This window comes from Pangasianodon hypophthalmus, chromosome 13, assembly GCF_027358585.1.
Source record: "Pangasianodon hypophthalmus isolate fPanHyp1 chromosome 13, fPanHyp1.pri, whole genome shotgun sequence".
Lineage (NCBI taxonomy): Eukaryota > Metazoa > Chordata > Actinopteri > Siluriformes > Pangasiidae > Pangasianodon > Pangasianodon hypophthalmus.
Window position 1 is genome coordinate 18731211 of NC_069722.1, and position 26640 is coordinate 18757850.

The window sequence follows — 26640 nt, forward strand, 5'->3', positions numbered from 1 at the left end:
TATGGAGAGAAGAAGAATGATGGCACTGACAGATCTGTGATTATTTACTTGATAAGTGAATACTAATGAAACATTAAAGCTAATTATGTTGTTTTTTTGTTTTTTTTATTCACCAAAAACACAAAACTGAATAAAATCCAAAATAGCCAAGCATTGCAAAAATGCTGAATTTAATAAGATATAGAGTTACAAAAATACAAAAGGTTGGTTTCTGTCAGTGAATGAAAAAAAATCCCCAAACCATAATCTTACACAGGCATCACAACATGACCATTTAACTTGATTGATGATAAACACCAGTTAATTAGTCAACAGGACACAATTAGTCCAATTAACCAATTAACAGCAATCTTCCTATTACAATTCATACCATGCTTAATTTGCTGAGCTTTTTCTTTGTTTCTTTTTATTCATAACACAACCAGCAACTAGAAACCTCCATTGTGGCTAAAGCACATATTAACGATTCTCACACCAAAGGATTAGTTTTCCACGCACTTTTCCTAAAGCATTAGGCTAAATTTGCATTTCTGTAGGATATTTGAGAAATGGGATTTTTTTTTTTTTTGCAGTGAAATCCAGTGAAATCAATTTTTTCTCACTAATTGCTATTCTATGTTATGGTGCAGAAGCAGTCCAGTGAGAGAAGGCGGCAGTCTAAGTGTCTAATTTCATCATCAGCCATCCAATCAGATGGAGGTATTTGTTGCTGCCTGCCTCACCCCACTCTTTCTGCCCTCACCCTCCTTTCCAGCCTCAAGGGAAATAAATCCAAGCCAGAGATGCCCAACCTATTATGCTGGACTGCCAGTCATAACAGCCTGCCCCCCACCTCACACACACACACACACACACACACATATGCACACACCTCACACTAAATCACTGCCTCAGTCCAGGTCCTTTATCCAGCCCTATAATATTCCACATGGACTGTTTAATACCACTAGATGATCTACTGTTGTGTTGTTTGTAGTTCAGTATTTACTTTATTTTCAGACTGTATACATACAGTATAACGTGAGTCTCACATACACACTACTACTACCTATCATTAACATGCCAGTACTATTATGAAACCATTATGGTTGAGCCTCACAGAGGGTCTCACAAGCTTTAAATTATTATACATAAACATAGTAACACATGCTCATTATAAGACAACACAAGTCCTGCTTCTTTTTTTTTATGCCAAGTGTTTCAAGTCAGTGCATAAACAGTAAACATTAAAATTGCACATGCTGTCAGCCAGCTCTTTACACACACTATTATACAGGCTATGGATGTGTCAGTGAAGCAGGTTCAAATAAATTAGCCCCACGTAGCGCACAAAATCTAGTGCCATTTTAATCAGTGTATGCTGTGTGATTATACACTCTGGGCTAGAAAGAAATCAGCCCCAACCTCTGTGTACTATATTGTGTGTATTTTACTTATGACCGTTGGGGGTGCTATTGTTTCAAGTTTCCACAAATGTATAAACAAACAAATAAACAAACAAACAAATAAATAAGCCATGGTTAACAGTAAATAAGATCCTCTTTAAAGGTGTTTGTTCCTTGAAAGATAAGGAGGGCTTAGCCAATTTGTACCAGCTGGCCCTGTGAACTACCAACACAAGAGTAAAATATCTACTGGCTTATACATAAACAATGATCCTATTGAGTTAAGTCACTGCCAAAGCACAAGCACTGATAGAGTTTATGATGAGCTTTTAACTTGGTGCCTCGAGGCTCTGTAGTGACTAAATCTCATACATCTTTACTCTGACTCCTGTTGACCTTAATCAATAGAGAGGAGGGAGATTCCCACTTAATTCAGCACTTGGGGTCAAGCCTCTTTCCTGAGGTGACATTTAACAGCCTGCTGCAGCTTGGGCTTCAGAGCTGCAAAGTCAATGCCAATGAATTATGGATCTGAATTATGATGACAGGCAAGATTAATTACCATAAGCTCCATGCCTCTATACCTGTGATATGAGTAATTGTGTTTTGCTGCTCTCTGTTTAATTTATACCACGGCTATAATCCATATGCAGATGATATGAGGGCAGATTGTTACTTAATAATTGGTCTCCTGAAGACCTGTCATCTGGTCTTTACCCACAAGACTTTGTCCTTTAACTAACCTGAAAAAATTCAGCAACGCTTCTCATTCACCTGGCTAATTTGTATAGTCTGAGTGTCAAAGGTGGATGGGTGCTAGTGAGAAAGACATATCTTTCTTAGTTGCTGTGCAGTCTTCTTAGTTTCTTATTTTGAATTGTTGCTTATTGACAAATTTGTCCCAAACTCAATGCTGTTCTATATAAGCCATCAAGCCATCATATAGGTTTATACCACAGCATTGATCAGAAGGTGTTGATCAGAAGGTGTTGATTTATTTCCTATAACAGCAAAACTTTGACAGCAGTGTCGGCTATAATTCAAATCACAGTCTTATATTAATGCACTCATTCCAAGATGTTATTGTTTCTGTAGTAACAACTCGTTCACAGGGACTTGTATGGCAGACACTCATACACACATAATCTAAGGCTAATAATAAACTGTATTTAAAAATGTGTTTTAATTTAACAAAGAATATATATATATATATATATATATATATATATATATATATATATATATATATATATATATATATATAGTGTGTGTGTGTGTGTGTGTATGTGTATATATATATATATATATATATATATATATATATATATATATATATATATATACATATATAGTGTGGTCCAAAAGTCTGAGAGCACTAGTGAAAATACTTCTATTCTGCATTCTTTTCTAATTTAGCACAACAATTATCTTTGCAAATTGTATCATTGACAACAATCTGAGTGAAAAGTAGAATCTTTGAAATATTTACATGAATTTTAGAGTTTCTTAGTATTTGGTACATCCCCTGTTTGCTTTAATGACAGTGTGCACTCGAGCTGGCAAGTTTGTGCAAAATCTTATGATCCATTTTAGATCAAATCCATCAGTGTGTCGTCTGAACACGTTTCAAAAGAAGAGATTAGGCATGAGGAAAATTTGACCTATTTGTGGAACTTATTTCAGAATGGTACCAAATAATGACCACTGGCCCATGCCACACTGTGGCTGGACTGGAAATAGTTTGTGTACATTTTGCTACACAGACACTGAGGTAATGATTGGGGTAATGATGGTATTCTTGCTGCCTCACAGCTCCATGTTATCTGGTTTGATCATGAGCTTGGGTTACTGTTCATACAGCGTTCAGGGCATGTTCTCCCTGTGTCTGTGGGTTTCCTCCGGGTTCTGCGGTTTCCACCCACCACCCAAAACATGCCAGTAGGTGGACTGGCTAAGATAAATGGCCCCCAGGTGTGGGTGAGGAAGTGTGTGTTTGCATGGTGTCCTGCAGTGGACTGGCGTCCCATCCAGGGTGTTTAACTCCCGCCTCACACCCAGTGTTCCCAGGACAGGCTGTGGATTCACCCCGACCAATAATTGAGTGAAATAGTTGAAAGTAATTACAGTGGATCCATTCATATGTCGAAACTGCGTCCCCTGCTGGTGAATAGAGGTCGGTTTATGCGTTAATATGGCCAGCTGTGGCTGAGGCACTCTGGAATTGCTTCTGTGAAGAAAAAAACGTCTCAGTGTTTATCAAAACAGGAAGTCAAAGGCCTATATACGGGACAGACAAACAGAGAGAGAGAGAGAGAGAGAGAGAGAGAGAGGGAGATGCACTGAAATGGCTCAGCAGGAGCTAGTAAATCCCGTTACCATAGTAACGAGAAGGTGGAACCACTTTTTTTAGGCTTGTTTGCGCCGTGAGGTCACGTGACACGGCGCTGGGGAACGGGGCACTTCCTGTTTGCAGTGAGCTGCTGTTGTCAGTTTCAACAAAATGGCTGCTGGAGGACGGCAAACGAAAGCCCAGTAAACGCCTTATGTCACTACCGAGCAATTTAAATGGACATCTCGGAGTTTCTCTCCAGTCAGAGCACGTACTCGTGTGGACTCGTTTGCATGCGTGTTAGCGAGATAAATGCACGCTGAAACCATTTCCCCCCGGTTTGCACTTTTATCGCCTGCTCGGTATGAACACGTCATTGAAAAAGCGCAGAGCGCGCGCTGTGGCGGTGTAGCTGCTGCACGCGCCGAGCCCGAGCGCTGAGGCAGAGCTGAGGCATTCGTTTGCGCGCTCGAAAGCAAAAGCCGTCGTGTTCTCTGTTTGCACTGGTTGTTTTGTTTGTTTGTTTTTTCCTGCAAAAATTTCGAACTGAATTCGTGAACTGGAAAAGCCAAGCGTGCTGTGTGAGTGCAGGGTTGAGGCTGGAGTGCGGTGCGAGCTGCGGTGGAGGCTGAAGTGTCAGTGCGGGGAGACAGCACATCTCCGGGCCACAAACCCCCCTTCCAGCTGAAGAGCGCCATTACTGGACGTGCGAGCTAAGGTAAGCTGAGGGGAATCCAAAACGGACATAATTACACGTGCACACCTGGGTGTTAAGCCATTTAAAAAGCTGTTTAAAGGCTATTTCAGGTGCAGGTTCGCGTGCTGGATTTATGTTTGTTTTACTAACCAAATAAACCACTCGTTCATTAAAGTGGTGTTTTGGGATGGAGATGTCTGACAGCCTGTTTGTTAAACAATCCGATGTGTAGTGTTATATCACGGATTTGTCCAAGCATGCCTGGTTGTTTTGCAGTCTCATCTGTCAACATCACATCGAGTTAAATGCACTCTGTTGTTTATTTAATGAAATGCGCGAGTCCACGTTGCAACATCTGCTCTTTTCTGGGAGATCATTGCTTCTACGCACTTTACTATTCCTTGTGCTAGGACTGCTGCAGAGGAAAACATTGCATGCTTGAAATAAAGCTTGCAGGCTGCTTTGACTTGATTATCTTTGATTATCTGTGGTGCCCTGTTGTAGCTTACGTCATCATTTCACCTCAGACGTCACACCTGGTAACACGTCTGAACATTTTAAATACAAGAAATCTAAATACTAATCTATACTCTGAGAGAGAAATGCATAAGGTGAGACACTCCAGGTGAATAGTTTTTTTTTTTGAACAACAGATAGTACAATCAGTTGATTGTGGAGATTTTTGCAAATATTTTATCAGTTGGAACTTTTTCAGAAATCTCTATTTATTTATGCAAATAAGGCTATTTTGCATATTTAATAAAAACAGAAATCTAGTCTTTAGATGATTATGATGATGATCTAAATGTTTATTTCACTGAAGAAAGAGAAATACTTTAACAGAGGTTTGTTGGAATATCATTTTTTTATTGTTTAATCATGAAATTACCGTGCATTTTCATACAACTGTGTTGTTTATGTTTTTTTTTTGTTTGTTTGTTTGTTTTTTCAGTAAACATGATATAAATCCAGTTAGTAACCTTTTATGGAATTCCTCTGTAATTTTATCCTGATTATGGACAGGAAGGAACATGTAAAATATCATGAATGTAGGTCATCTAGAAACTGAGACATTTGGTTCTGAATATTAAAAACAAAGACCGGATTTTGAGAGAAACAGTTTTTAACCCCAGTGTGAGTTCACGTCTTTACCTCTAGTAAGTGCGGTTTATAAAGGAAATTGATGAGTACAGTACCGTGCAAAAGTCTTAGGCACATGCAGAAAAATGCTGTAAAGCAAAAAATGCCTTCAAAAATAATGCAGTTAAACATTTCTACATTAAAAAATACTATAAAGAGCAGTAATCAGTAATAAACTAAACAAAGCCAGTATTTGGTCTGACCACCCTTTACTTTATAGAAAAAAAAATGAGTAGTCTGGTGTGAAGTCTTGTAAGGAAATTAGCTGGTCAGTTCTACTGAGCATCTCGAAGGATCTGTGCAGTTCTTCTTCAGACTTTGACTGTCACGCTTGCATCTTTTTCCATGCAAACCCAGCAGCCTTCATTCTGTTTTTTCTTTTTGTCTGAAAAGTGGTCATTTACCTAACATGTTACTTTCTTTACTGACATACAAACATCTTTCTGTAACATTGCACTCTTTTTTTGCTGGATATGTAATGTTTGGAAATCTAAACTGTTATTGTACTGACTCACTAATGCAGAAGTGAGCTTTAACAAAATTTGTACCAAAACAAACAGGATGCCTAAGACTTTGAAACAGTCCTGTATGCCTCATTACCATGTATTTATTACTGAGTTTTTATAGTGTTGTGTCTGTTTAATCTGGTCACATGAGTGGAATGGTTTTAATCTAAATCTCAATAACTCAAAAACAAGTCAGCTTATGTCAGGCAGGACCTGATGTGTACTGTGGATGGGAAATTCAGGAATAAAAAGCCCAGTAGCTCAAATAAATATACAAAACATTATAATGTTCATGAAATAAATATGAACTGAAGGGTTTCTATGGATCTTAATTTACAATTTAAGCGGCCCTTGGTTACAAAAAGTTTGAGAACCTCTGTTATAGTGGTTAGATAAATGTTTGGCTCCATTTGGCATTAAATTAGTTACAGACACAAGAGTGGGTGTTCACACACACATTTTGAACACTAGTTACAGAGAGGGATGGAGTACAGTCATACTGACAGGATCAGCTGATGTGAGGTGTGAGATTTTATCTGAACTGATTGTTTCCCTCTTACTGTTATTTACTCCTGGCTTGTGTGGGATTTACAGATGCCTTGTGGGAAACATGTACAGGACTCTGTTCAAGCTGCTGACGCGCTTGTTCCCTGTGTGAGCCCCCTGGCCTCACGCTTGGCTAGTGTGGTGCAGTAGTTGCTAATTTTGGAGAGCAGATTCGGCCCCCTCGCAGGATCAGGGCCCCCCTGTCAGCGTGCAAGCGTATTAAAGAAACTGTGTATTCTCTGGCGGTGAAAGAGGCTATTGGGAGAACCAGACAAAAAGAGGCCACATAATGCTCAGATTACCATACAACATGCTTTCACTGCATGCTCTTACACAGCCTTAACAGCATTGTCGTGGACATGTGCACTGTGCTGGGCTGAATACCTCTGAATGTTGCTGTTTGAAAAGAAGAAAAAACAGATATTGTTGCCGACAAGGCGAAGACAGCTGTGAAGGGCAGTCATTGGCAGAGATTCATCTTTAGACGTCTCTGGTGTGACATAGTTTAGTTGGAAATGCTGAGGAAACGTACAGTACGCTGCCAAGTACATAGTTTACACAGTTGTTTTAGCATGGAGGCGGGAATAGTATGTAGGAGCACTCAACCAATTTACAAAGGAAAAACAATGGAAGAAAATGTCATGAAAAGCCTCATCTTGCAGCTTAAACAACCTAATCAAGAGTGTATATGAAATATTAAAATTATATAGCATTGATCATAGTAAAACTCTAGCAGAGATCAGTGTGAACCAAGCTAGTCAGGCGGTAAAAATGTATCACAGTATAGTTTAAAACATTCACTGTATCTGTATATAATGGTGTAATGTGATGTTCCCTGCTGAGCAAGTAACGAAACCAAACTGAACTTTCCACTTATATTGTCCTTTAAATCCGATTTTTTGTTGAATATGCAAAAAAGTATAAGAAGACAAACCTAATAAAATTTGCTTAATAGCAAGCTACACTGAACAAACACTGCTTCATTATGTTATTATTATATAGTCCTGTTTCTGAATATTTCTGAATTATAATAACATATTTATAAAAATACATATTTTGTTATTTAAGACATTAATACGTGTTGTAATAATTAATGCTAATGATCTTACCATTTGCTTTCCCCACCAATGTGAATGCATTGTGACGCCTGTGACATTTAATCACATGAATTTGATTACTGACCAGCTGATGACGGTTATCATTCATGTTATCTCTATTTTAGGGAAAAGTCACTATAACAGAGATAACATGAATGCTTTTCAGCCAGTGATTAAGCTTGTGCTGTGTTCATTGTAGCTGTGTGTAACACCCAAAAAGAAAATAATCTTCTCAGATTTTTTCACATTGTTCAGTCTTTTGCTCTATTGCCTCATATTCTGTGTGGATTAGATGCAATGTCATTTTTGTCCCTAAATGTTATACTATTACTGGTTATCATCATACCATCCAGTAGTACACCAAGCTCTACTGAGAGAACATGCTCGTTATATTGATTATATTGATTTCCTGTTTCTTTTATGGCCATATACTGGTCAAGCAACTAAAATAAAATAAATAAATAAATAAGTCTATTATTATCATTATTATTATTATTATTTTTTAAACTGCTGGCATGCCACTCAGGACGTGGGACCAAGTCTTGTTTTGTATCTCTGTTGTTGACTTTGTGAATTGTTTAGCATATGGAAATCACGCCTAAATCTTCGCAGGTGGGGCTAAACTGTTGTGTTGGAATCAGAGAGGGAAAAAAGTCTGCCCATCGGACATAAATCAATAGTCCCACTATTAGTCAGATGCACATCTGAATAGTGAGGAGATGCCCAAAATCAATCCCTATATTTCAGAGGCAGTGTCCTGAATCCATTAACCTTCTGAGAAAGCCACATTTTAGTTTTTATATTCAGCACAGTTCACATTTCACCTACATGACTGTGGACAAAACCGTTTCACTCAGAACATAGCCTTTACTTTATCCTTAATGTCCTTCACGCTTTTCCTGAATTGTAAATGAAGTAAGGAAGGAAAGTCCCTACATCTCTACAGTGCAGGAGTAGTGCATGTTACTGATTATTAGTTGTAGTTCTAAGCTGAATTAAAATTAAATTAAAAACAGTAAAGTTATTTGAATTGGCAATGTTTTTGCTCTGACTTCCATAGACATACATTAATGCCAGTTAGTGTGTTCAAGAATATTTTCTTGATGCCCCTAAAGTTTATTTGTTTGACTATAGCAAGTGAAATACGAGGGTGAGTCAAATGAAAACCCTATTTTTTTTTTCTTGCGTTGTTGATTGCATATAGGTTTGACAAAAGTGGATTATGTTTGTCATGTTTGCCTTTTTGCTCAGTGCAAATGTTCCAGTGCTGCCCAAGAGTCCAGACTGTTCTAGAAAAACATTTGATTCAATTGCAATATATTTCACCCTTTTAAGGTTTTCGTTTGACTCACACTCGTACATGGAACAAAATCAAGACGGTTGGCAAAACCACATGAAAACATCTGAAGTTTGGGGACACAGTAACGTTCAGGGTAGTCTGTGCAAACGTGTTCGCTTGTTCCAACACCACAACATGCCTGAAGCAGAAACATCCTGGTGCTCATTTAAGACAAAAATAGCATGTTAACGATCACAGCTGCGGTTTAACGTTCCCTAGATAATCTAGCTAACAAATAAAATATATGTATTTGAAATCCATGCTTTCATGACTGAAAGGTTTGTTTGCGAGCTTCATAAACAGACACGTCCCTCAAACAGTGAGGAGCATGCACATGTACCGCTAAGTGTAGCACTTCTCCGTGTTTAAAACCTGTCCCTGATATGAATACCACTATTTTTTTTTTTTTTTTATCAATCTTATTTGAATATAACCTATCAAAAAATATTAAATCATTAATTTGTGATGGTACTTGCAAAGAAGGAAGTTGTGCCAGTGAATCATTACACAGAGAATATGAATCCCTGAGGTAAAAACTGTTCCAACTTTCAACAGAACGCTTTCATAATTACGGACCTTTCCAGGGTATAGCAGTTATTATGTTGTTAGCTCTGGACTTTTCAGCTTTAAGAAGAAGTCAGGATGCTGGTTGAGCTGATGCTTAGCTGAGATTGCTTGCTGCTCACGTCACTTTGTGTATCTTGCCTATCTGAGTCAAGTACACACGTACTATTTTGGCTTAGACAAGTAGATGAAACTACCAGAGAAATAAAATAAACCGACTTCCTCCTGACTTTTTCAAGCGAGGTATTTGTTCGGTATTTGTTCGGTATTTGTAAGTATTAAAGGTAATGTATTGGTGTGATGCACTTTAATGCTGTAACTACAGTATGAGCTACAGAGTTCCAAATCTCATCGCATGCTGCACTAAACGCAACAGCCGAGGTGCGGTCTGGCTGACAGTAGAACTGATTTTTACCAGGTGGATTAATTAGCCTGCATGGATGACAGACAACCTTTTCTGTGGAAACACTGTCTACACCAAGCAAAATAAAGTTCAGTGCAAAGCCGTCGTGTTACTCTCCTGCTAACTCAATACGCCTAATACGGTAAAGAAGCTAGTCAGACTCGAGTAATATTTTTACTCACGATGTGAGGAGAGAACACTGCAACTACTAAACATGACCCCATGCTACATCAACCTTTATCAGGAGGGGATAAAGACTATGGCTATACAGTCATCCTTTCCCCAGGAATGCATACACTCATTCATTTACTTGCCCAGTGGGCTGGCTTATGATTTCTTATGAGCATGTGTCATCCACTGCTTTTGCAACTCTAATGTACACTATATGGCCAAATGTTTTTGGACCCCTGGCCATCACACCCACATGTGGTTCTTCCCCAAACTGTTGCCACGAAGTACACACAATTGTATAGAATGTCTTTGTATGCTGCAGCATTACAGTTTCCGTTCACTGGAACTAAGAAGCCCAAACCTGTTCCAGCATGACCATGCCCCTGTGCACAAAGCGACTCCATGAAGACCTGGTTTGCCAAGCCCTGCACAGAGCCCTGACCTCAACCCCACTGAACACCACTGGGATGAATTGAATGCAGACTGCACTCCAGGCCTCCTCACTTAACATCAGTGCCTGACTTCAGTAATGCTGTTGTGGCTGAATGAGAAATCCCCACAGCCATGCTCCAAAATCTAGTGGAAAGCCTTCGCAGAAGAATGGAGTTATTATAACAGAAAAGGGGAATAAATCTGGAATGGGATGTTCAAAAAACACATATGGGTGTGATGGTCAGGTGTCCACAAACGTTTGGCCATATAATGTGTTTGCCACGAGCTAGCTCAAAGACTTATGCATGTATCATGCATTTAGCTGTATTGTGCACTATTAATGTTTGAAAGTCATCAACTGGGCAATACATGTTTCCTGAGTGGTTTATCATTTGCTTTGAGTTAACGCCTTGTTGTCTAAGCCAATGTCCATTCTAAGCTGAAGCCTAATTGTAGACAAATGGCCTCCTACAAGTTTACTTCTAATGCCAGGACTCAGCTGTTTCATGCTATGCATTTTATTGGTTCAGCCATTAAACACCCTAAGTGACGTGAGTGTAACGACCAAGACCTTTGTAAAGGATGTTTGTGTGGTCTTTGAAGGCAATAAATTGGAAAAGCTCGTGAAAGTGTTTTTATTAGTGGCTACTTGAAAAAAGTTACCAAGGCCGCAACAACAGTGAATCAATCAGCGTGTGTTGTTTTAGCTGCTTTGCGTATAAAACAGTCCTGTTGGTCGTATTAGATCAGTTCTTCTTTACACGACAGCATCTTTTACCTGTAACATAAAAAAAGAATACTTCGGAAATCGGCCGTGTTTAAAATGGAAATTCTAAGCGTCGGTCCACGTCATTCTTGCTGGCGCTTGTACTTGATCACACAGCTGTTTTACTTTCACTCTTGGCACTGTCCTGTCCTCTGCCTTTGCTCATTTTCATGTGCGAGTTAGAGAGAGAGGGTTTTGGGTTCCCCAAGGTTGAATGGTGCATCAGCTTTACTCTTCACAAATGACATGGAAGCACTGGCTACATGATGTGCCTCTCAGACGGAGGAGCTGCAGATTTCTTCCTCTGAGCACCGCCGTTGCTAGTCACTGGGCTCCCTGGGGTTTGCTGCACTCTTGTTTGTGTTGTAGCGCTGGCATTTTTGGCTTTGTGCCCAGAGAGAATCCACCCCCTCACACCACCCCACCCCCACCATCCGCTTCCATCTCCTCCATCTTGTGTGCTTGCACCGTGCTCCTCGTCGTCTCACTTCTCGCCTGCCGATACAATTTAGTTACATACAGCTGCTTGGAAAAGAGGAAAAGAATGTAATGTGACAATCACTTTTGTTTTTAACCTGTCATTTATGATGATTGCGGCTTCAGGAAGTGCCATTAGAGTTACAGACTAATTCTGAAGCTATGGGAGCTGTGCTCACGTACATGGCTTGGAGATTGCTTGGTGAATGCGCCAGTGCTGAGAGCACATGGGCTGCAAAATTAATCAAATCAGGATATTAGCTTCTGTAGTTATTTAATTGTGAAAGACTGTATGTAATGTGTATACGTAGTGATAGCCGGCTGTAGCACGCTCAAGAGCTGCATGTTCCAGAGTGTTAAATAAATGTGAAAAATACAAAAATTGTATTAAACAGCTGTATCCCAGGTTCCCACGGGTTGCTACGTAAAATAAAGTTCCAAGATCAAGCAGCCATTTGTTGTTTTAATAAAAGGGCTGGGTTTTGGAAGTACTGTACAATCTAAATGCCCTAATGTAAAAAATAAATAAATAAATAAATAAATAAACCACAACGGGGCGTGCTGACATGGGAAAATAATCAACAGTGGGGTGTTGTGATGTGGCCCAAAGTGAGTTACTTTTACCCCAAAATTGATTATTTTTCAATAACAGCATGCATGCCCTGTCATGATTTATTCCTCTTATACCACAGCAATTTGCAAACAATTACAATTTCTTTTAGATTAAAGAACATGTACTTTTTATCAGTTTCTAATTAATTTAATTCAATTCAATTTTATTTGTATGGCGCTTTTAACAATGGACATTGTCACAGAGCAGCTTTACAGAAATAAATGGATTCACAAAAAAATATATTGTAAATATGAGAATTTATCCCTAATGAGCGAGCCAGAGGTGACGGTGGCAAGGAAAACTCCCTGAGATGATATGAGGAAGAAACCTTGAGAGGAACCAGACTCAAAAGGGAACCCATCCTCATCTGGGTGCAACGGATGATTATAAATCATTCCCTTCTATTATTGTTTACTATATGGACAAATAGTGCAATTGTGCAACCAATAAATTCATCACAGTTTTTGCAAGTAGTCCGGTTGGTTAAAATCTATCCACCGTCCACTGATGGAGTCCTGAGTACGAAGGTGTTCGTGGCAACTGCAGCCCCAAAGCCACCACAGCAATCGCAGTCCCAAGCCATTACAGTACAGTACAGCTCCCCATATGTGATCCCCAAGCCATCTCCACAGCCCCCAGGTGGGACTATCCCCAGCAAACCAAATGGTTCTTCAGACCGTCCATATGGGGCCACCCCCAGCAACAGCGTGTATAATTACACACTTAATGTTGTGTAATGTCCGTGACTCAAGTTAGTTGTTTCTGTTATTCCTTCACATTATAACAGCTATAAATGTTTGTTCCCTCACCCAGCCTCTTTCCTTTTTGCTCTCTTGAAGTTAATAAGACAAAAATAATGACAGCTTTCCATGTTGCAAAGGAACTGCAAAAAGCTGTTCTTGCTGAAAAACGTGTTGACTGTTGCAAAGCACCGACACTGGAGATTCCTTCCTTAAATATAAACATGTCTTTAGACCATTTTAAGTCGGATTATTATTAAACTTGAATTAGGTGAAGAGTACACATGTGAAAGAGCTGTTACTATAGAAGTATTGGATAGTATTAGAACGAGTGTGTCAAAAAACCTAAACCTGAGACTTGAATTACACTTGGCTATTTAAAAAAAATTAATCAACAGAATTCCACAGAATGCACATGTACATTGTGTAAATATACATATGTATGTTGTATGTATAAGTATGTATGTATATGTATAAGTAACTGAGAAACTATTAGTGCTTTAGTAATAGTAATGGTGCAGGGCCTTGATTCCTCAATAAAAAATTAGCTTCATGATTCACCTTCATATAAGGCTGGTGTACAGTCTGAAATTGGGCTTAGAAAAAAGACCTGCGAAAGCATTCTACTACTTCCACTACTGTCACATCTGATTCACTTTCTTCCTAGCACTGTGTACTAGTTGGCACTGCGCTGTATCTTACTGTGCCTATTGTCCTGTTTTGGAAGTCACTGTACTGTCTTGTGCTGTTTACACATGTTTGCACATGCACTTTATGTAAAAATGTGCAATCTCTTGTAGTTCTGTGTTGTTTTATGTAGCACCATGGTCCTGGAGGAGCATTGTTTTATTTCATTTCGTTTTGTAATGATGCAGCTGCCTCAGCGCTCAGTACCATAAAAGCCTTAGCTTCCTCCAAGAACAGATTTATCTCTGGCTTTTCTTGTTCAGGCTGTCTATCTAACCCAACTTGTCGCTCAGGTGAACACAGGTATTTGTAGGTTTGTATCACCTCAGTTATGCCTTTGCCTGGAACGGACTTTGAGTGATCTAATCAGTGTTTGGGGGAAAAAAACGGAAAAAACATTCACCATAAGTAGATCTGCAAACCTCTCCACGTTTTGTGTAGTTGCCACTACAACTTATAACTCAGAAACACACCAAAAGTGTTGTCTCTTCCCCCAAAATAAAACCCATCAGATTTAAAATTAAACCCATTAACACCCCCCTCACACACACACACACACACACACACACACACACACACACCCGTCTCACATAAGTAAAGGTTTTCCTTGGTGGGATGATAAATTTTCCTTGACAAGTATATAGCTGACTTCAGTTGACTCTGGTTGTTAGAGATGCCATCAAAAAGAGTCAATTTTTTGGCTGCAAGAGAAAAAAATGCCAATATTTTGACATTTGGTAACTAGCAGAGCAAAAAACTGTAAGATGTAGCCACTAGAACATTTTCCAGTTCAGTTTGCAGTGGTGCTTGTTTCCACGCCAACATACTTTTCCCAAATTTCAGACACATTCATTCATCAAACTCTATGCATTACTTCTTGGTTTCATTTTCATTTAAGACGAAAGTGTTAAATTTCTGTTAAAACTATTTAATTAAGTGTACACATTCAAATTCTCCCACGTAATTGTACACACTGTAACACAGTGTGAAGTTTTAATTGAAAAATTAAAACTTTTTTTTTTGCAATGATATTAGTCATCGTTAAACATTGCACTGGAGCGCACGTCAATATTTAAATAAGATTGACGTAGATGTTTAAATAAAATTGGCCAAACATCGCACCAGTTTTGACTTTACATACCACCAGTTTCCCGAATTGCCTCATATGCTATTTAAAACTCCTTAAATGTGACTTGTACTTCATGTTTCAGGATGATTCAACTCAACCGCTGATTACCAAAAATTGTCTTAGACTGAACTTGTTGCCTTAGAAGACGCAAATATAAGTGTTCTCTCTAGGGGATGTAATGTCTTAAAGTGGAAGATATTGGAACAACTGAATTTGCCCCATAGGTTTATTTTATCTAGACTTGTTTTATCATAGACTTTCCCAAGATTGAAAGGGCTTGATAGAGAGTTATAATCTAGAGTTATCTCATGATTTCTTCATATCTGCAGCTGAAATATGAAGCATTAGAGAGAGCCCATATTCGAAGTAAAAATGTTTTACACATGTTCATGTTGCCTTTTTTTTTTTTTCTTTTTCTTTTCTCCTCAAGTTTCTAGTCAAACAAACCTCTTGTTTTTCACTGCAAGGAGTTTTTCCAAGTCTTATGTTGTGCACAGGAACAGTGACCATAGTGTGTCTTAATGAAAGTATAACATCCAGACATGCTTTATGTTGTTCATGTTACAAGGTTAATATAAGCAAAATGATTGCTCTTAAAAAAAAAAAATCAAGGCAAGAAGGCCATTGCTTTAAAGCCTAAAGCTGTATGTAGGCTTCGTGTCTGCACTGTTGTCAGTGCCAACAAACAAGAAACAGACTCATTGCTATTTTCGTTTTATTCTTTTAAAGAAAACTCACTACAAGACTCCAGTAAATCAGACAGGAAGAAATGTGGCCGGGTTTCAAACTGTTCAAACTTCATTTGTGTCATTTTGACCAGTCAAATTTGTTTATGAAGTCCATTTGGTTATGAAAAGGGCATTTCTCTTCTTAGGTTTATTCATTTTTGTTCTGTTATTATGCCGGAATAATCAGATTTAACATATTACACAGGTTTTAAGATTTACAGTGTTTTCACTGTTATATTTGTAGAAAACAGGTTTTAACATTTTTACTTAATCTCAAACATTAAGATGAATCGATGTAGATTGAGGCTGACAGAATTAGAGATGTGGCATAACTGGTGTGATTCAGTCACCTACCTAGTGCATTACATGCCCAGTACATCACCATTTGAGATTTAGCCTGTGGCAAACTACCATCATGTAAGATCACTTTTTTGGAAGGTAACATCATGTCCTGAAGTGTTTTATTTCTCTTATTCCACAGCAACTTGCCAGCAGTTAAAATTGTGTATTACTTAAGAACACCAGGTTGTACTTTTTATCCTTTAAAAGTTATGTTTAATGTTGTGCAAACAGCCTTGAAATAAAGTTAGTTCCTGTTATCACATATGTTATAGCAGCAATAAACAGTCATTTGTAAGACAAGAAAAAAATCATGTCATGTTCCTGAGAACCCACACAGTGCAAAGTCCTCTGTCCTGAAGACTTTCCTGTGGTGGAAAACGGAAAGGAACAGCTTCTGACCAATCAGATTGGAGCATTCATTAGCGCTGTGGTATAATTAGGGACGGGCAATATGATCTCAAATTCATATCACAATATCACAATATTTTCCATTATCCAGACAATAATATGATATGATATCATGATGTACAAAAATAGTAATAAAAAAATAATTATTAATAATAATAATAATAATAATAATTTTTTTTGTAGCACAAAATATATTCATCTCTCAATCTGTGTACTATCTATCCCACTGTGCAAACATCATAGGTTCATCTTGCCAACCGTTTGCTGTAGTTCCATGCATATAACCTTCAATTATACTTGAGTATCTTTAAAATAATAATTAAAATCTTATTGGCCAGTTTGGAGTGCCTCTTAAGCCCATTTTACACCAGGCCATAGCAGTGTGACGTCCAACGTGCTGTCATGTTAATCACTTAACTTTAGTCTGGGCTGTTTCTGATTTGTCATTTTCGGGCTTATCACAATATTCACAGTATGAGAAAATCCATATTGTGGCACTGCTTCATACCGGTATTCACTTTAATACCAGTATACCTCCTAGCCCTTGGTATAATTAGTCTTCAATTATCTGTTTGAGCAAAGTGTGTAATTAATACATTATTAGTGCTGAGCAGGTACTTAGTGAGTATTAAGGAAATACATTTCTTATATTAAGTTTACACTCACCTTGTTCATTGCAAATGCAATTTTTAGCATCTGTTTGCTTTTTCTTTTGGCTCCAAGTGAAGCTTCAGCACTAGTTTAAGTACTTCCACTTCTGTTCTTTGTTGAATATAAGTTAATGACTTACGTTTGGGACACAATTAACATTTACACGTTTTGCCTTTTTTGTAGTTGGGAGACAAGACAAGAAACACAAGAAGAGATACATTTGATGGAAGAAAAGAAAAAGAAAAAACAAGAAGAAAAGAAGAAAAAGGAAGCTGCTCAGAAAAAGGTGAGGGGTGTTTTTCTTTGACGTGGGATTTGAGTAAAGTATGTTTACTTAGCACCTCCTACATCCTCTCGCTTCTTATGCTGGAGGGGGATTTCCACCCGCCATCTTCGCAGGTCCATATAATATGCCCAGAAGAGTTGAACCATACAAGCCCTTAATTCTCAGTTTGGTGTGAATGAGGTGAGGGTTCAAAGCTCTAGGTATCAAACCGATCCAAAATTTATTGTTTCTGGGGCTCCCTTCCTGCCAACATAGCTGAGAAAACAGTTCCCAAATGAAACTGACACACTGTACATGTTGCTAAATGTGAAAATGACAAGATGAATAGTTTTGAGTTTTAGACAATGTTTTCATTACACTCTGTATAATGTATTAGCTTGTTTTAATAAGTTAATAAAACAACACTGGCTGCACTATAATTATTATAATAACAGACTGATCTACATATTGTTCTTAATTTTATCTTTTTTTAAAAAAAAAAAAAAAGCTCCTGTACTGTAGAACATTGCATTTCAACAGTGCTGCTCCTCCATTGTTTTTTTTTAAATGGATGTTACTGAAACCTCGCTGAAGTGGGGAAGCTTTGCTGTATTTGAAATGGTCCATGATGCATTAGAGACCATTCAACCCCAAATGGCCTGTTAACATGTTCTGCTCATGCTGAAGTTTCTCAGCACTGTGGAAAGATTTCGAATGTCCAAGTTTGCCCTGCTGAAGGCCACTTGTAGCTTTGTGAGTCCATATGCAGTTATTAGTCTGAGTTTGGCAATTCTTTATATTAGGCTCCTAAACTGACATTGTTTAACACAGTAGTTAACATGAACAAACCATGAACATAAACAAATGAACACTTGCACTGATTGTATTTCTTAAATAATAAACCATGTAAGCCATGTAATAAACCATGTGATAAACCATGTAATAATCAGCACCAGCATTGATCGATCATATTTGGCTTATTTGGATTATTATGCATTAAGTAAGGAATAAACACATGAATTTATTAAGCGTTAAGTAAGGAATAACACGCAACTTTATTAAGCAGTAAGTCAGGAATAACACACAGCAGACCATGCTGTTATATGAAAATAATCTACACTGGGGCTTGTGATGTGGCACAACATGGTAGCAGAATGCTGCTAACCCCCACCCCCACATAATGTCTCCACATCAACGATTATGTGTTTTTACTTTTATTAAACAACCCCACATTTGTTAAAATCTGTTTATTATTATTCTTAGATTATGTGGAGCATCTGCCATACAAGCACCTCTGTATGAGCTGTTACTATAGAAGCAAAAACGTATTAGCTCAAGTGCATTAATGTTAACCTACTGTTTGTGTTACAGCCAGAACTATTGTCCCAGCCATGCTGTTATACAAAAGAAATGTTAACTAACGTTTATCCCATGCATAAGTAAAAAGTAAAAGTCTGCAATGACAAGAATGAACCAACACCTAAAGCCGAGTGCAGCTACTTTCAAAATCTCAGAATCGCTATGCTGCCCGCATTGCACCACTTTTATCACTCGCTATCTGTTGTTTGGTGGATGTAGTGGTGTATAAGGGTGGGTGATGTGACAGAAAAATTTATGAAAAAAAGTGTATATATATATTTTTTAACAGATTATTTTTTATGGTGGTTTTTACAATTATTCTGCAAGTTACTGCACAGAGCAACCAAACAAATTTCCCTAATCATGAAAATCTACAAGGAAACATAACCTCAAAGAAAAAGAACAACAGAGCCCACTTAGACCAAAGTAAGTATTTCTAAAATGAAAGCAGTCTGGCATGGATAGGCATAGTGTATTTCAAAAATGTTAAATAAAAAAATATATGCATCACCTCTACTAATGTCTTCAGTATTTAAAAGTGCAACAAATGAAAAGGTGATTTGCAGCCAAGTGAGAATGCAGATATGTTTACATGCTGAATATATTAGCTCAGTTGATTTTTACTGAACGATTTTAAAATAAACGATTCATGTTTAATTGTTCTGATGCTTATTGCACTTCTCTCAGCATTCTGTGTACAACTGAGGAATATTTTAGACTCGCTAAGTTATAACGAGGATCAGCTGTTTTTAGAAGTCATTTAAAACCCCTCTTTTTGACAGTTTTGATGGGTAGAATATCCTTGGCCAGGTAAAATGTTACTGCATCGATGATGTCTTTCCAGTGCTTACTTGTTTTTTTCAGAAGGAGTGCCTTTTTCAAACACATTTGTTTACTTGAGCGCTACTTCTGGCTGCGCCGATGTTCACATGAGCTTCCCGTGTTATCTGGTTGCATTTTTGGTGGTTAACCAAATTTTCCTCGACATGCCAGTCGTGTCTTTGCATATCATACAAACAACTGTTGTTTGCGCCGTGTCCATTGTGTAAAAAAAAATACGGCCGTTTCTTATAACTGATGCTGACTTTGTTAGACACCAACTCTTCCGTGTTGCCCAGCCACCGTAAACTAGGGAAACACCTGCTCTTGGTTATTATTGGTTTGTTTGTGTGTCTGTCAGAGAGTGGGTACGAGCTGGACTTGTGGATAGAGGGAAGTCTGGTTCACAAAACAACATGAGGTGCCATGTCTGAGAGTTTTAAGCATTAAGTGTTTATCACGGTATTCATCTCTCTGTAAAAACAGACTGTTACCCATTCATGATCTAAACTTGTCATATCCGGGGTGGGGGGTGTTGAAAATCGTGTAGTGTGCACTCGGCTTCAATTAACGATCAATTTGTGATTATTAAGCGGCAAAATTCAGAACCGAGTTTTAATATTTACACCTGAAGGAGTTATTAACATTTAGGAACATACTATAAATCCATGTTAATTTTAAGCTAAGTAATGTCGACTTATTTTTAGTCATGGTTAGAATAAACAATTGCCAATTCAGGTTTATTTCCTAAATATTTAAACAAAAGTCAATTACTACATGTTAATTATTTTGTCACATTAATATTACTATGGTTTACTGATACTACATTTACAATGGCTATATTTTAAGACAAATGTTGTAAATAAACCTAGGCAATGATTTGAATTTGGTGGCCGTCCTCCTAATCCACTTCTAATCTTTCTTCCCAGGCTGCTGAACAGGAAACCAAAGGTGAGTTCTTATCCTTATGTCTTTAAATTCTTTCACTGAATGTATTTATTGTAAATGGACAAGGTTTTTCCGAAAGCGAGACAATGTTGGTGTCTTTTGTTCTCCTTAAAAGCACTCAGTGAGATGTATTATACCTGATTATTGCCTAAGCTTATGATTTGTTATGTCATTCCTGTTTGCGTCACAGTAATGAGTCCGTATGTGAGATGTTTTTTGACTGTCTCATGAGCTTACTTACAGCCGTGTTACCCAGTCATTAGCTCTGTCATCTCCCTGAGTACCACCACTGGATGATTTCATTCCTTAACAAAGGCGTGCAGCATGTGATCTGAAATGTTTGCAGTAGAAGAATGTAAAAATAACCCAACAGTGATTTGTGCGTGTCAGTATGAGAGAACATTTGGCGGGGGAATAAACTATAGTGATGAACTGTAGCGTGTTCCTGTTTAAGGTGGTTTACTAACCAGATGGTTTCAGCTGATTATGCCATTCTCAAATATCTGAGAGTAGATTGTACTGCTAAAGGATTGCCCCCTGCATGATACTGGATTGATACAGGATTACAATTTAATCATAAGGATATTACATAACATTAGAGAAATAGGAAATATGTAAGGCAAAAAAAACTTAGGCATAGCAGTGCATTCCTACAAATCGCACCTCTTATTCAGCAGCACTTTGGCAACAGTTATAATTTTTAAAATTTATTAAAGAATAATGCATCCCACTTTTTATCTGTTTAGAGTTATTTTTGTCATTGGATGACTATGAACATAGTTAGATCCTGTTATTGCTTACTTTAACAGTATTAACCAGTCATTTCCACATCAGCTTCTCTTTTCTCCCCTTCTTTTGAAGTTAATAAGATGCACATTGTCATGTTACTGAGAAAGAACAAAGTCCTCTGTCCTTAAGACTAGAAATGAAGCGCTGACACTGGAGACTCCTTCCATAAATGTTAAATAAAAAAACTCACAGAAAACTTCACCATATATAAACAATTATATGGTTTTCTTTGTTAAATAACACATCATTCAATTAGCTTATTATTAGGCCAAAGAAATGCTAACATATTAGATTTATCAATACCTTCTGACAATTCAGTTCACTTTTGTTTGTATAGCGCCTTTAACAATGGCCATTGTCACAAAGCAGCATTACAGAAATATATAAATTTAAAAATTATATACAGAATTTATAAATTTATCCCTAATGAACAAGCCGGTGGCATGAGATGACATGAAGAAGAAATCTTGAGAGTAACCAGACTTGGACAGGGAACCCATCTTCATCTGGGTGACCCCAGATCATAAGTAATTTCTCTTCTGTAACTGTAGGAACTATATAGTCTCTATAGGAACTATATGTACAATGTACAAAGGCAATTGTGTAAACAGGAACTTATTAGCTTAATATTAATATAATAGAATATATTCAGTATATTTACATAACTGATACAGTACTAGCCCTTAAATCTTACATACATTTTTCTAAATGTGTGTGAACAGTTTGACTGTACAGCAGCCAGTGCTCAGCTCTAATAGCAAGAGAGATGAAGTATGGTAATCATTTAAGGTATTTAAATGATAGGAAACGTATTAAGTAGCCATGAATAAGTAAGCACAATTTAAGTGAGAAAACTATAGGGCATGTTTCAGCTTCAGCCGAGGCACAATGTCTTTAATAATAGTGTAAAAGAAGGCTGAAGTGGTAGATGGGAAACTGGGTTCCACCAGGACCGTAAGTACTGAGCATGCCCTTTCCACCATACGCAGAAATATGTGGCATTAAGACCTCAGTGAGGCCGCCCCTGGAGCGGCCTCTGTTTGTGGCCAGATGGGAGAGGGGCTTATGACACGTGAAAAGTAGACGCTCGTAAATCTCATTAGAGCATCTGCTAAAGCTGGAAGCCTCCAACACTAGCCTGTACACAAGGGGAAGCTTGTGTCTGTGTGCATTTCACTGTTAATGGTGTTGCGTGTGGGCCTGTGGTCAAGGCTGAACCTCTGTTGCCTTCAGACTCTTCTAATTAGGGTTTTGTAGAGCAATAGCTCTCTTTATTTCTGCCCGCATCTGTCTTTGTTGGCATATGAGTCAGTGCAGAGAATTCCCAGAGATTCGGTCAGGATACATCTGGGGAATTGGCACAGTTCCACTAATGAGGTCTAATCTGATTTAACTTTGTTTTGTGTCTCTCCTAGTCCTGTGGCTGTAGTGTAGCTCTGGCCGCACATCAGCTGTGACTGTGTGTAGTAGCCACAGAGTCATATGAGAGCTTTGCATCTAAGTGAGTTTTGCCTGGTTTCATCAGGGTTTCCATATACGTGTGTTCCTGATGTGTGTAAAAAGATCGCCTGTCATCAGTGCACGCTTCTAATAATCTTAGTAAAAATTGTTCTGTTCCTCAGCTGATGTGTGTAGTGCAGTCTCCTGGGCGGATAAGATGCTCATTTGTCCAACTGTGATTAATGATAAATATAAAATACAGTATTGCTAACTGAGAATGTACATTTAATGAGCAGCGGCTACTTGCTGCCATAAACGTTTACTGATGCCATGAAGCACAACGATAGGATATATGCTAAACAAATTGATCACAAAAAAACACCACAAATAGCCAAAAACGTTCATTATGTTAAGAATTTTTTGTAACATTCTTGCTCACATCTTCAAATTCTGTGCATAACGATGTTCTTCAAATCATAGGACCATATTCTTACATGAATCTGGATATAACCCTGATATTCAAGATGCATTAAATTGCTAACTTGGATGGCCTGAATAATTTGAATTCTCAAGTATTTAGTATAATAACAGTGTTATTCATTCAGCTATTCAGTATTGGGAAGTTTTGCCTTGACCTTCCTACTCCCTGTGTAAGTGCCGCACTTGTACAGTGAAATACTGGTTTCTCTGCTCTGTGGAGTGTATGATATATTGAAATTGCGAGGCATTTGGCATTCACCCAAACAGAGATAATGTACAGGAACTACTGATCAAAGACAACGTCAGACATGAGTGTGTATCCATGAATCAAAAAAGCCAGACACTATGGAAAACACAAAAGTATAATGTTGGGGGACTGACGTCAGTGAGGACCTACAGCCCTAATTCTAATCCTAAACGTATTCTTCCATCACTAAGTGATAAGCGTTATGTTTTCGAGTTGTCCATCCATCCATCCATCCATCCATCTGTGTGTCCCTCCAAGTCTCTTGTTTATGTGATATCTCAAGAACGAGTGGTTGAATGTTTGTAGGATTTATATGGATTTATCATTATAACCAGCAGACGAACTGATTAGATTTTAGAATTGATCCAAACAGAGTCAAAGTCACAGCAAGGTCAAGTATGTGAAATAGTTTTTCTTCCTTAGCTTCTGTTTTGTCTGAAGTATATTTTAAGGGTATTTCTGGCATATAATTTAGTGACAAGAAGGACTAGACATCCACGTTGACACCATTGGCATTGAGTTGTTTTCTTTCTGTCATTGCTGCACAGAAACAGGTATGACATTTAAGCTGTAGGCTATTTTTAAGGTTTCATGAAAGTAAAAGTGCTGCTGTTGTACACACTATTAATACTTTGTTGCTTTGTTGCTGTATATTTTACTGCAGTAATGACCATGCTTAAAAAGTGGCGTCATTATGAAATGTAAATATTTTTGTTTTTACGAGTGATGTTGAGTATGTGTATTTGGGTACTCATTGAGAAACACCAACAAGTACTCCAAGACAGCACACACACACACACACACACACACACACAGCCACAGAGAAAATGGAGAGCAGTGGGAAGTCATGAGAAAGTGAAGGTCGTGTTAGGAGAATGAGAAGAACCCTGACATGGCTGACAGAGAGAGACTACAGGTGTTTGTTGTCCTGTGAATGCTGGCAGAGAGAAGATATGTAAGGAGGGAATGGTGTGAAAGAGTGAGAACACACTCTGCTTTCCTGTCTTCTTTCTCTCTGGGTTTTGGCAGGTGCACTGCTCAAGGGACCTCGCATTTCGCCACTGACAAAGTGAGCGCCTTGCTCCTGCTGTCTCCTCCACGCTTACACTCACTCACCTTTTCTCTCTTTCTCGGTCTCTGCATTTTTTTTTAAACTCTGAAGTTTTCTTTACCTTGTCATCTTGTGAACTTTCACAAACACAAAAACCCGGGTTGTGCTTTGCATATGATTGAGATTATCTGCATATCAGTTCAATTCAGGTATTGAAATATTTGATATTTCAAGCATATTTTGTACACAATCTTTACCATAACATAGGCAGAATTTTGAGACGTAACATGTCTTCAAGCTTTGTCCTTTAAATGACTAAAGTCTGATTTTTGCACATTATGACTTGGACTTGTGTGTGGGTGTAATGAGTGCATCAGTAGGGAAATCTGCAATGGCAGTCGTGCCTATTGAATGCTGAAGTGGCTGAAATGACCACATAACTACCAGCCTCCTTCAATCAGCGTTCCATTTTTACCCTTTCTATTTTGGATATGACACGAGAAACACATGCAAACTGTCCCTGTTGGCAGCTCTCAGTTTATTTCTAAGCTGAACTGAAAGAGGTTCACAGCATGCCTCATGCTTTTTGTATATCGTCGCCACTCCACGTTACTGTAGTTACAGTTTATGATCAAGACATGGCAGTCCACATTTAGTACACACACAGAATAACTGTTCAGTGCAGCGTGATGGAGCCTGGTTTGTGCCTTCTGCGTCAAGCTGGCAGATCCAGATCCAAATATCACACACTCTCGTTTGAAGTTTGACTGACTAGGGAAGTGCCAAATGCAGGGGTGGACAAATCATAAATATTTTAGCTAGCCCACCAGGCAAGTAAAAGCTCCAGTGTGTCCCAAATTTTGGGGCCCCGAAAACAGACTATGCTAAAAAGTAGTTACTGTAATGTAATATAATAATATATGGTGAGATACTTAACTAGTTAATTGCATTAATACTATCTAAAGGAAACGAACAGTTTTATGGTTATTGTTCTCTTCTAACGTCATGTTTGTGCATCGACAAAAACTCAACAAGTCGTTGGTCAGTGTTTCAGCCAAGAAATACGTTGTTCTGTCCGCACGTAAATAATGTTCGGGTCATGCGTAGTGTCTTTATTTTCGGTAGACTGCAAGGTGCATGTTGTGCGTGCGTGAGAATTATATGGCAGTTTTGTGCTGAAGTTCATTTTGCTCTGCTTCATCAGTGCATGTTTCTAGTTTTGAAAAGATCGCCCGTCGTCTGTGCACAATGATGAATCCACCTAATAAGACACCTCGAGCCATGCGTGTGGTGCAGCTGTCAGGATTTGGAAACGGTTGCTGTAGTTAAAGCATCGAGGTGCGTCACATCACCGTGCAGTGCATTACATTTTCACATAGATACATTCTAAATGTCTAAGTACTTTTTCCTTTTTATTTTGAGAAGTTGAACTACGAGGACTTACTATAGGTGAAGCTAGTATGTCTCTAATCTGCATAAGTTACTACTATGAGACTGAGATTTCTCAGATACTGTACACAGGCACCGAACCAAAGCGTCTTACAGGTGCACGTTGTGTCTGTTAAGGTTGTGATCTACATACCAGCATTTTCATATACCAGCACATTTAAATACGGCCATAAAAGATTTCACTTGTATGGTAATTTTTATATGGTAATTTTAGTAACCGAGCAATTTGTGTTTCCTGCTCAGCTAATTACATTTAAGTGTTTGTTGAATGTTGTTAATTGCAGCATAATCATAGTGGATTGATTTCTCTTTCATTGGCCCATGTAACCTTGGAGCAGGTTATATATTCTATATTCTTACGTACAGTATTTTATGTCACTTCAGAATAATTGTAAATATAAATGAGTGGAATGAGTGGAGTACCCATCAGTACTCAAACTGTAAACACAGTTGTCATTTTTGACTCCTCTGAATTAAATTAAATAGAGACTGTTCACCTTGCTGATCTTACATACATTGGAAATTTAGCTTTTTCTAGCTGTTCAGATGTTAGGTTGAGCTAATGGATTCACAGTTGCTGCATCTATTAACTAATTGCTGGGAATGTGGGTCAGATGGGCAGAGTAAAGCTAATGAATCTTTA

General features: G+C 38.1%; 1 protein-coding gene across 1 annotated transcript in view; it reads left to right on the forward strand.

Annotated features, from left to right (window-relative positions):
- The first annotated feature begins 4277 nt into the window (after positions 1–4277).
- tnrc6c1 (trinucleotide repeat containing adaptor 6C1) overlaps positions 4278–26640 on the forward strand; it is a 64044-nt gene continuing 41681 nt past the window's right edge. Inside the window, exons 1-3 of the mRNA XM_026917183.3 lie at positions 4278–4432; positions 17334–17436; positions 20523–20544. Of these exons, the coding sequence (XP_026772984.3) occupies positions 17374–17436; positions 20523–20544 (85 nt within the window). The 5' untranslated portion in view covers positions 4278–4432; positions 17334–17373. The remainder of the gene's footprint in view (positions 4433–17333; positions 17437–20522; positions 20545–26640) is intronic.